Genomic DNA, 12,726 nt, shown 5'->3' on the forward strand with positions numbered 1-12,726 from the left:
GTATTCGCTTCCTTATCTTTTTTTTCTCGGTTTGGTAGACATGTCCTTCACATAGATAACCTGTGCCACATCATTGGCTAGGACGAACGGTTCGTCAGTGTACCCAAGATTGTTCAGATCCACTGTTGTCATTCCGTACTGTGGGTCTACCTGTACCTCGCCTCCTGACAGATTGACCCATTTGCACTTAAACAAAGTATAGCTCATCACAAACAGTGTTGTCACCTCTGAGACGTGTTTCCAACCAACTGCTGAATGTCCTGATGTGTTCACATGTACCAGTCGTCACACTGCTCCGGGTGTTTGGAGCGCAGACTGTTCTTGTGTTCATCGACATACGGGGTCACCAAGGTAGAGTTCTGTAGAACTGTGTAGTGTGCTTGAGACCAAGAATGCCCGTGCCTGCATATTATTAAGTCCCCTCCAAGCATGCCTTTTCCACTCAGTCTCCCCTCATACCGCGATTTAGGGAGACCTGTCTTCTTAAGGCCAGGAATGAAGTCAACACAAAACCCAATGACATCCTCTGTTTGATGGCCCATGGAGATGCTTCCTTCTGGCCTAGCGCGGTTATGGACATATTTCTTTAGGACTCCCATGAACCTCTCAAAGGGGTACATATTGTGTAGAAATACGGGGCCCAGAATGACAATCTCGTCAACTAGATGAACTAGGACGTGCATCATGATATTGAAGAAGGATGGTGGGAACACCAGCTCAAAACTGACAAGACATTGCGCCCCATCACTCCTTAGCCTTGGTATGATTTCTAGATCGATCACCTTCTGAGAGATTGCATTGAGGAATGCAGATAGCTTCACAATGGCTAATCGGATGTTTTCTGGTAGAAGCCCCCTCAATGCAACCGGAAGCAGTTGCGTCATAATCACGTGGCAGTCATGAGACTTTAAATTCTGGAACTTTTTCTCTGGCATATTTATTATTCCCTTTATATTCAACGAGAAGCCAGTCGGGACCTTCATACTAAGCAGGCATTCAAAGAAGATTTCCTTCTCTTCTTTGGTAAGAGCGTAGCTGGCAGGACCTTCATACTACTTTGGAGGCATGCCGTCTTTTTCGTGAAAACGTTGTAGGTCCTCCCATGCCTCAGTTGTATCTTTTGTATTCCCATACACGCCCAAGAAGCCTAGCAGGTTCACGCAAAGGTTCTTCATCACGTGCATCACGTCGATCGAAGAGCGGACCTCTAGGTCTTTCCTGTAGGGTAGGTCCCAAAATATAGATTTCTTCTTCCACATGGGTGCGCGTCCCTCAGCGTCATTCGGAACAGCTACTCCATCGGAACCCTTTGCAAAGATTACGTGTAAATCATTGACCATATCAAGTACGTGATCACCGGTACGCATGGCGGGCTTCTTCCGGTGATCTGCCTCGCCTTTGAAATGCTTGCCTTTCTTTCGACATTGATGGTTGGTCGGAAGAAATCAACGATGGCCCAGGTACACATTCTTCCTACATTTGTCCAGGTATATACTTTCGGTGTCAGCTAAACAGTGCGTGCATGCGTGGTATCACCTGCAAACTCAGCCCAGTATTGTCTCTCGAATTTTCTCCACTGCGAGCCGTCAGCGGGTGCTCTCAACTTCCCGTCTTTCTTACGGTCCTCACAGTGCCATCGCATCAACTTGGCATGCTCTTTGTTTCTGAACAGTCGTTTCAACCGTGGTATTATTGGAGCATACCACATCACCTTCGCAGGAACCCTCTTCCTGCGGGGCTCGCCGTCAACATCACCAGGGTCATCTCGTCTGATCTTATAATGCAATGCAACGCATACCGGGCATGCGTTCAAATCCTTGTACGCACCGCGGTAGAGGATGCAGTCATTAGGGCATGCATGTATCTTCTGCACCTCCAATCCTAGAGGGCATACGACCTTCTTTACTGCGTACGTACTGTCGGGCAATTCGTTATCCTTTGGAAGCTTCTTCTTCAATAATTTTAGTAGCTTCTCAAATCCTTTGTCCGGCACAACATTCTCTGCCTTCCACTGCAGCAATTCCAGTATGGTACCGAGCTTTGTGTTGCCATCTTCGCAATTGGGGTACAACCCTTTTTTGTGATCCTCTAACATGCGATCGAACTTCATCTTCTCCTTTTGACTTTCACATTGCGTCCTTGCATCGACAATGACCAAGAGGAGATTATCATCATCGGGCACATCGTCTGGTTCCTCTTGATCTTCAACAGCTTCCCCCCTTGCAGCATCATCGGGCACATCGTCTGGTTCCTCTTGATCTTCAGCAGCTTCCCCCGTTGCAGCATCACCGTATTCAGGGGGCACATAGTTGTCATCGTCCTCTTCTTCTTCGTTGTCTTCCATCATAACCCCTATTTCTCTGTGCCTCGTCCAAACATTATAGTGTGGCATGAAACCCTTGTAAAGCAGGTGGGTGTGAAGGATTTTTCGGTCAGAGTAAGACTTTGTATTCCCACATTTAGGGCATGGACAACACATAAAACCATTCTGCTTGTTTGCCTCAGCCACTTCGAGAAAATCATGCAGGCCCTTAATGTGCTCGGAGGTGTGTCTGTCACCGTACATCCATTGCCAGTTCATCTGCGTGCATTATATATAATTATGTATGTCAAAAGTAAGAAAATTAGACAAGTATCTATGTAAAGTAAGAAATTTTTTATTTCAGAAAGAAGATAAGAACAAGAGGTTCACCACGGTGGTGCCGGTGACGAGATCGGCGCGGGTGATCGACGGCGGTGAAGACGGGGACGGGGCGTGACGGACCGCTAATATAAACCTAGACAAATCTCGGGAAAAATAGAGCTCGGAGGTCGAGATTTGAGAGGAGAAAGCTTAACTAGTGTGGCTCGGGCATGTCATCGAACACCTCATGTGCATAGGAGGTGAGCTAGAGCACCCAAATGCCCTCCCCTCGCCGGCCAGCAAAAAACAGAGCACTGTGGAGTGCTCTGCTGCGGCGATGGGGTATATATAGGCAACTCATTTGTCCCGGTTCGTGGCTGGAACCGGGACTAAAGCTCCCCCTTCTGTCCCGGTTCGTGCCACGAACCGGGACCAACGCCTCTTGCTCTTCTATGTTTTTCCACGGTTCCAACATTTCGTTCAGATCGAACATGGTCTTTATGCTCAAAGAATATCTCTACATCGTCAGAGGAGCAAATCCCACAATCGAGCTATCTAGTCTCTTGTTGAACTTTCCGATGACCCCGTAAGTTGTCGTTATGATCATCGTATTACTGATGACGTTTGAGCAATTCCAAAGTCCAATGTACGGTAGGAAATGACTACGATACACGATACTCTCATGGTCCGAGAAACTAAAACACATACTAACACTCCATGTTATAACAATTGATTTCAGACGATATTATTTCAAAAGTATAACGGACAAGATTTGGTAAATTTAATATGATCGTCATTCTAACGTCATACTCTCAATGTTGTTTTAGGACTATCGTTACACTTAACGATATTGTAAGATCCGAAAAACATGATCACCACAACACTTAAGCCAGTCTTAAGGCAAGACCGGAACCTATATTATACCGTTTATCATTTCACACGTGCATATGAGGTTTTCACCGAATCGCATATTTCAAAATCATAATAGTTATAGCTTCAAATATAAAATCTTAATTATGATAATAAAAATATAATAATACAATGTTATTGTTTCTAGGACATATTTCCAACAATGTGGGAGGTGCCGAGTGAAAGCTCCATGCCTTGGCGTCGACGGTGTCGATGCATGTGGGTATCGTGTCCCTCTTGGGGGCATCTCCTTAGCCTCCCTCACTACTCCTTTTACCAGCGACTAGTTGAATGCCCGTGCGTTGCTACGGAGACACAACTATCTATCTGTTAACACCAAGGATATCAAGCCAATACCAAATCATCACCTTAATCTTGAATACCAGACACCGTGTCATGCATACATATTTCCCATGGATATCAAACCAATATGAAATCATCGCCTTAGTTTTGAATAGCAGACACCATGTCATGCATACATATTCTTACATATAAGCCTTTTTAGAGATTCCAATATTGACTACATACGTAGCAAAATGAGTGAATCTATATTCTAAAATATGTCTATATACATCCGTATGTAGTTCGTATTGAAATCTCTAAAAGGGCTTATATTTAGAAACAGAGGGAGCATTTTCCAAGGATATCAAGCCAATATCAAATCATCACCCTAGTTTTGAATACCACACAGGGTGTTATGCATACATATTCCAGCTCGACTCGAATAATTACCCATATAAAACAGACACGAAATCTCTTCTCGAGAATAAGGATGTGCCCTGATAGAAGATAAATGGTTTTTATAGATAAACAATAATGGTTATGTCAGCATAAAGCAGATCCATACATGGAGTTATAAGAGAGAAAAATGATACATGTAGTAGCTACTTGTGAGCGAAGAGAAATTTGACTATTTTTTTGTTCAGCTTTGTATTTTGGTATTGTACTCCTTGACTACATAGGTTTGCCCTTGCTCCTTGGGATTCCGGCCATACCTTATCCTTTTGTGAACTAAAAAATAAAAATTATCAGAGATCATCCATACGACTAACAACTATTACAAAAACCAGGCACTACATACATAGAACTAAATTATTCTCAAACAATGCCGAGCCATTAATTGCATGAGAGATTTTATATCCCTCCAAATATTCCGTCCAACCTGCAATTTCCATTGACCATAGAGAAAATAGATGCAAAGAGCCAGCCTTTTTTCCTCCTCCATCCAGCACTGAGATGACAAAGTAAACACTATAAACTACAGGAAGGATCAGCCACTTTGATCCAAAATTCTGACTATCCATGTTAAAGAAATGGATTTATGAGCTTATTTGACAGAATATAGGTTAGGTGAATACAGCTATTGCCAAGAGTAAATCTTCCGGAATTAGATGTCGAAAATATGAACACCTTCCTGTCAATGAGGAGGAACCTAAACAAGCCTGCAGTTGTGTTCTTTTTAGGGCATCATCATATATATAACAGAACCTAAATCAAGTCAGATGTGTTCTTTTTAGGGCATCTACTTGCTAAATCAAGTTGTAGGATATATATAAGAGGAAGGGCCAGAATGATTTTGAATGCCTACAACTCACGTCTATAGAAAGACATTCCAAAGTGAAGCGTGGATCCAGCTCGTAAATATATATATATATATATATATATATATATATATATTACAAAGAAGAATGGATGGAAGACGAAATTGTGTATTATACTAATTTCATTAGTACTTTATACCAGAACACGGCAAAACAAAAAATTACTGCAGATTTCAGTGGCATAAAAAATCTTCTAGTTTACTGCTTTCCTCGGAATTTTGCAGTGGTACACATTTCTGATCAAACTATCCATCACCTGGGTCTCCAAATAAAAAACTACTCCATCCGTCCCAAATTAAGTGTCTCAACTTTGTACTAATTTTAGTAGTAAGTTGTACTAAAGTTGAGACACTTACTTTGGGACGTGGAGAGTACCGTTTACTGCTGGTCTACAACCATACCACTTGTTAGAGTTAAAAACATGAACAAACAATGCAATTCTTATTCAAGCAAAACAGACAATAAAAGTTAGCACAATATGTATATCTCCATTCATGATGAAACAAATCAAAGAGAGGCAATATTGACCTTCCATTTGATGTATTAGATGGAGTGAAGTATGTCGATGTCGCAATAGCGTCGACTTAATTAGGCATATATCTACACATTCAGATGTTGGCAGAGAAGTTTTTAACCTCACTGAGTCGTTGTTAGCATTGAGTAGGGCAGCCAGAACGCAATATATAGAAAACTGCATCGAGTTAGTCATGAGAAAGAACTACAGGTTTAAGTGTTTTTCATCACATTCGCCTGAAAGGTAGCTAAAAGTTTCAAGTATATAGAACCATTGACTCATGTTTTAGATGTCTATAACGTTAAGCATGCAACCAAAAGTATATAGCAGCCTTTTGGAACTGTACTATAACATTCACGAATCAAGATTTAGTGGCTGAAGAGTGGGGCAGAAAAATGTTTAATACCTAGTTCTTGACAGCCTTGGCCATCTAGCAGAACTCCTTGTGCATGACAGTATTCTAGTGGAACGCGACAGACTTGTCCTTCTTCCGTGTCTTGGTTGTCAAGAGACGAAAGAAGGACAAGCGTGGAGCGTGGATTCGATTGGACCATGGCTCCACTCAATGCCATCTCCTTATCAGTAGTTAGCTATATGCCGTCAGTCTTCTTGTTTACCAGGACTAAAAAACACACCAACCACCAAACAGATCTGCCAATGGCGAGACATCCATAATTCAACTGATCAATAGATAGCAACAACTATTAACCAGAGTGCTTGTCAGAGTGAACAATGTAAAACTTGTTAGGCTTCCTGACTGAACAGAACCTTGGCACTACTCATGCTGAACTGCTACATTAGGAAACAAATGTTCCTCTTGACAAGCTCCCAGGCCAGATTGTCCGGAACCGTCACCATTTATCTGTTCCTAAAAGATCATATCAACCAATGAATATGAAACCCATCAGAAAAAAGTGTAAGGATTCTCAAGTTTCTATCTCACATAGCCAATAGCTTTTGCATAGTGGTAACGACTGGTGTTCCTGCTCGTGGCTGCCCTGAAGTGCGCGTTGAAGGCAGACGGTTCTGCTGACGCTCTTTGTTATGAGATAGCCGCAAGAGGCTGCAGACCGTCATGGGCGACATCAGGGTGAGATGCATCAACGGCTGGAAGCAGGCAAGGAAGTGGATGGGCCATACCTCTTTGGAAGGAAGCACCACAGTCCTAGCAGCAGCAGCGCAACCCCACCACGGCACCACGCGCAGCCAGGAACCATGGCCTTCTCTTTCCCTGTGGGCATTAGGCCAGCACCGCCCGCTGCGCTCTTCCGCCGCTTGCTAGATTTCCACCGGCGATTACATGTGTCCACCTGCTCCTCCCACGATCCCACCGCCTCCCACCCTCCGTTGCCACAAACCGATCTTCCGCCGGCCGTTTCACTGCCGCTCAGACGGCCCCTGCCATGGGAGAGAAAACGTAGGGGTCAGACAGTACAGGCTACGGGGATAAGATGGGTCGGAGGGAGGGTGAGATAGCGTAACCTGGGCCTCATTCATCGCGGCCATGGGCGCGGCGCTCTTGCTCGTCTCCCTCCCCACGTCAAGCTCCTCCTCAAGTCGGTGAAGAACAGATGAGATTGGAAGGGCTTGGATCCACCGTTCCAGTCTAATTCGGCTGCAGTGTGGAACCGCTTGAGGTCGCCATAAGCGTGAGGAGGTCGGCGGCGGTGATTCCTCTAGGGAGAGCAACGGGATTGAGAGGGAGGGATTTGGGGGAAGGGGAGTGGGAGGTGGGACGTGCGCTGCGCTGTTTTATTTGCTTTTTCTTTTCTTCCTTCGTGTGACGGGTGGAGAGGAGCGAGGAGGTCCGGTTTTTTCGCATGTTGGGAGAAGTTTACATGCGAGGGGAGGCCTGGTTGAACCATCATGACGACGGCAGATTGCCCTTTAACAGTTGAGATCAGGGTGAAAAATCCTCGTCCGTCTCAGGTGGACATGGCGCGGAGCACCTTTCGAATTTCCGAACACTTTTTGGATTCATAAACATTATCTTCAATTCACGCCCGTTAGCTCTCACGCGTGGGGTTCGATCGGGTGCGCCTTTGCCCTAACCATGGAACAGGAACCTCTCCCGCATTATTCCTTTCGCATCGCTCTGCATGGCGGCGCGCCGAACCTAACCGCGCAACCGCTTGCTCCGCCTGCCACCCTTGCCTCGCGCCAGCCCCAGCATCGCTCTCCATGGGTGCACTCGGATTTCAGCTCCTGGCCGAGCCGACGGCGACTCGTTGAGCTCTACTCTTTCTATACGGAGACGGAAGGCCCTGTGCGGCGCAGCCTACATATATATAAATACACACACCCCACAACCGTGGCAGGTAGGTAGAATCGAATCGAGCCTTGGAACAATGTCGTCGTGGTCAGGCCTCGCCTTCGTTGTAGCCTCCGCCGTCACAGGCAGTGCGGTGACCCTGGCAGCGTCGGCGTTCTACGATCTCTACTTCCAGCGCTCGTACGCCTTCGACATCATGCCCCCGGATCTGTCCCCTGGCAGCCGGTACATCTACACCCGCGCCCAGAACAACGACAAGGCGGAGCGGGCCATCACCACCTGCAGCGTCCTCAGCGCCTTGGACGCCGGCAGGGCTGATCCGGTCGTCGGCCGCGAGGACGAGATCGACCGCGTCGTCTGCATCCTCTGCCGCCGTACCAAGAACTGCGCCGCGCTCGTCGGGGCAGCCGGGGTCGGCAAGACGGCCATCGTCGAAGGCCTCGCGCAGCGCATCGCCGCCGGGAACGTCCCCGACGCCCTTGCTGGAGCGCGCATCCTGGAGCTCGACATGGGAGCGGTTGTTGCCGGGACATGCTGGCGTGGCATGTTCGAGGAGCGCTTGAAAGACGCCATCAAGCACGTGGAGGAGGCAGGAGGCAAGGTGATCCTCTTCATTGATGAGTTGCACATGATTGTTGGCGCCGGCGATAAAGGAGGCCCCATGGACGCCGCCAATATCCTCAAGCCAGCATTAGCCCGCGGCCGCATCCGTTGTGTGGGTGCTACCACTTGCGAAGAGTACCACAGGTATATCCAGACTGACGCTGCACTTGAGCGCCGGTTCCAGAAGGTTGTCGTCGAGGAGCCAAGCGTGCAGGGCACCATCACCATCCTAAAAGGGCTGAAACAGCGGTACCAAGAGCACCATGGCTTGAAAATCCAGGACGATGCTCTCGTTGCTGCAGCACAGCTCGCCGCCCGTTATATTACTGGTTCGTAACTCAAGTCTTCAAAAAGATAAAAATATATTTTCAATTTACTACTCTGTTAGTTGCAACTTGTTAATCAGTGCATGTATGTTGAAGGCGATTGATTGATTTTGTGTGTTCTCAGGTCGCCAGTTTCCTGACAAGGCGATTGATTTGATTGACGAGGCATGCTCTACTGCAAAGGTGCATTTTGACAAGCAGAAAGTGGAGAATAATATAATTAGCTCTGTATTTGCACCGAAGGAGTTAACTGTTGGCCCAGATCATGTCGCACAGGTAAATCATAATCATATGTGTGAATAGGTTTTGTTATTACCACTAGTATGTACCTCTCATATTTCAAATGTTATTTGAAGGTTGTCAGTCGATGCACTAGAATCCCTCTCACGACACTTGGTCAAGACGAGAAGGAGAAGTTAGTCCACCTAGCGGAAAAATTGCATGAGCGAGTCATCGGTCAGGATGAAGCGGTCAATTTGGTTGCGCAAGCGGTGCTACGTTCTAGGGTTGGTTTTGGTCAATCTAGCCGACCGATAGGTTCATTCCTCTTTTTGGGGCCGCTTGGTGTTGGAAAAACAGAACTCGCAAAAGCTCTCGCCGAGAGGATATTTGACAATGAGAAGACGTTGATCCGCTTTGATATGTCGGAATATGCTGAGAGTGGGTCTCTGTCGCGCCTCATTGGGGGACCTCGAAGGTTTGATTCTCCCACTTCCTGCACATGTTTTATTCCTTCTTGACACACTCTATTTCCATATCTCACTAATTCATTTGGCATTCTAAAGCTATGAAGAAGATGGACAACTTACCGAGAAAGTCAAGAGGTCTCCATACAGTGTTGTCCTTTTCGATCAGGTGGATAAGGCAGACCCCTCAATATTCAAGGTTTTTATCCAACTCCTTGATGATGGTACGCTGACCGATGGCAAAGGACACGTCGTAGATTTTAAAAACACTATCATCATTATGACCTCAACTCTAGGAGCAGAGCACCTAACAACAAGAATGGGCATAGAAAACACAGTCAAAGCTGGTCGGGGTCTTCTTATGGGGCAGGTCTGTAAATCTCAGAGTTCCCTTTTTAAAACTCTTAATGGATACCCGCTAATTGTCATATGCACTTGTTCTTGCAGGTTCTGAAACGCTTGAAGCCTGAACTTATTGACAGACTGAGTGAGGTTGTGATATTTGAGCCGCTTTCACACGACGAACTGAAGGAAATATTGAAAATCCAGATGAAGGATGTCATTGCCACAGTAGCTAACAAGGGCGTCTCTCTATTTATAACTGATGCCGCGCAGGATGTCATTTTGTCGGAATCATACCACCTGGTAAGTGGCGCAAGGCCCATGAGGAGATGGGTGGAGAAGAATGTGACGACAGTTCTTTCAAACATGCTGGTCAATGGAGAAGCTTGTGAAGGCTCGACCATCTCCATCGATGCTGCAGATGTTAACAGGGGTCTGAGGTACCATGTACTGAAGAAGCAGGGGAGCACAGACCCATAAAGCCAGCGACGAGTTCTGCCGTGGTCACTCCATAGCAGCATCTGACAAAAACAGTGGATGTATATAGGTTGTTTCTGATTTATGATGGGTATTTAGCTTTGTGTAACAAGCTGTATGCACACATACAAATATATCCAGGTTGATCAAGGTTATTGAGCTATACAATTGCAGTAAGTGTGAGTTTTGCCATGGCCAGTCCATGCTCTGTGTGTAGTACACACATAAACAAATATATCCAGGTTGATCAAAGCTACTCAGTACATTGTCACATTTAGTTAGTTGCATTTACTATATTTCTTACTTGCTTTTTTAAACTGTCCGCCTTTCGGGGGTTGTCATAAGCAGGGCCAAGAGGATTTTTTTCTAGGACTATTGTATCGGCTATTTATGATGCGCACAATGAAGTGTTCCTGCACTGGCACTATTTTAGGACCGCAAATACTAATAGTGTAACAGATGATACATTTTTTTTTTGTCTGTGTGATCTATGGTACCTGCCTGCTGATTGTAATTTCCTACATCAACAGGAGTGAAGCAAGCACTGATATTATTGTCGGATAAAACGGACTTGGCTAATCTTGGAAATGGTCTGCAGAGCTTGGCATGCCTCTTTCGTGCTGTGGGATGTCCTCCATCTCCAAAGAATTGTATAACTGACAATTGCCTTGTTGTTTTAAGTTAATGCTGGATTGTGTCAGTCTTGTTGTGTCTCCCCATGCATCACCATGGAGAATTATGTTGTACATCAATGCCTACTTCAGGCAGTGCTGATTTATCATATATATTGTCTTCCCGAAAGCTATGCATTGTTCACAGTAGCTTACTTTTTAGCTAGTTAATAGCTGCATGTTTTTTATAGGTTGATTGTTTGTGTGAGATTAGTGTTAGTATTTATGAAGCCTGATCTTGTACAGGAAGAAGCATTCTCCAGCTTAGATTTACCAACTTTTATGTCTTATGAAGATTTTTTGCGCCTGTAGGTTTTCTATCATCTCCACTGTCGGTACAACGTCAAGCCTGGAAGCAGCTGGAGTGAATGTTACAAAAGTTGGAACAACATTTTCCTGAAATGGTATGCTTAATTTAATGTTTAGCTGGTGAAGCATTTCTTAAAATGGTTTTATTCTAAGGGCGACGCTACGCGTCCACCGGCGTAAATTGAAAAAGATCCGCTGCCTCGCTGACCATTGGATAGAGACATAATGACCGTCCGATCTACCAATGTAAGCAACCATCTTTTGCAACAAGAGTGGTGTTTCCGCAACAGTCTGCTTGTTGCGATCACCCGAGCGTGTTTATTTTTTTGCAACAAAGATCTTGTTGCAGAAATTTTAAAGATCAACCGTGCCTATATTTTTTTAATTTTCTGAAACAAAGATCTTGCTTAAGATTTTTTTTCACAGCAAAAGTCTAGTTGCAGAATTTTAAAGATCACGCGACATGAGCATGTACTTTTTTAATTTTTTGCAAGAGAGGTCTTGTTTGATTATTTTTTTTGTAACAAAGATCTTGTTGCAAAAATTTTAATGATCAATTGGTGTGCTACGCGTCGGTTGACGGATAAAAAGGTCCGCGCGAGCCGTCAAATCTGGTGTAATCCTGAGTCAAGGGTCGTTCTTCACTTTTCCCACTTTTGCAACTAAGGTTTTGTTGCGGAACTTTATCAACAGGCGTCATGTTGCAGAAAACATTTGTAACAAAGGTTGTGTTGTAGATTTTTTTTTTTTGCAACAAGAATAATGTTGCAGAGTTTTTTTTTCGCAACAAAGATTATGTTGCGGAATTTTTTTGTCTACATTGTGGTTGGCTCTCGAGGTCGTGTTACCACTGCAACATTCCCCATGTTTCAGAAACATGGAGGATGTTGCAGAATCTTAATGCATACTGTGGGTGGGACTAATCCACACGTAGTTGGTTTCCGAGGGCAGCGGACGCGAGGCGTAGAATCTGTTAGTACACGTGGTCTGTCGGATCAAAAGTGATCCAACGGCTCCACGCACGGCGGACGCGAGAGCGCGATCCATCGGCAGAAAGGTAACGTTTCCCTTATTATAAGCATTATTTATCATAGTCAATAAAGTATCAAACTTGTTGAGGATGATAGGGCCGAGTCAAAGAGGAGAAAGACCCTTCGTGTGGACCGCAGTGACTACTCAGGCCAACTGAGATTGTGAAGCCGAAGATGACATTTGAGGAGAAAGAATCCTTCGGAAACTGCTTAGCTTCTTTGTCCGAGGATCGAGAATTACCTGGTCACATCATTGATTTGTTACAGCAGTGTATTGACAGCAATACAGATTGCAGAGACAAAAAAATAGCTCAAGTGATCCAGCCATAGTCCGATGTCCATCTATTATTATGTCGCATACT

At 45.1% G+C, this 12,726-nt stretch overlaps 1 protein-coding gene across 2 annotated transcripts; it reads left to right on the forward strand.

Moving 5' to 3' along the window:
* Nucleotides 1-7,995: 7,995 nt before the first annotated feature.
* Nucleotides 7,996-10,356, forward strand: LOC125518195 (chaperone protein ClpB1-like). Of its 2 annotated transcripts, none has more exons than XM_048683115.2 (5): nucleotides 7,996-8,851; nucleotides 8,973-9,124; nucleotides 9,205-9,545; nucleotides 9,634-9,904; nucleotides 9,982-10,356. In XM_048683115.2, exons 1-5 carry the CDS (start codon nucleotides 7,996-7,998, stop codon nucleotides 10,354-10,356), a joined length of 1,995 nt encoding a protein of 664 aa, XP_048539072.2. The 2 variants fall into 2 exon arrangements, with proteins under 2 accessions (XP_048539072.2, XP_087389265.1); XM_087533139.1 differs by having other exon boundaries at nucleotides 8,116-8,851; nucleotides 10,000-10,356.
* Nucleotides 10,357-12,726: the final 2,370 nt, after the last annotated feature.

This window comes from Triticum urartu, chromosome 7A, assembly GCF_056163025.1.
Source record: "Triticum urartu cultivar PI428250 chromosome 7A, HENAU_Tu73, whole genome shotgun sequence".
NCBI lineage: Eukaryota > Viridiplantae > Streptophyta > Magnoliopsida > Poales > Poaceae > Triticum > Triticum urartu.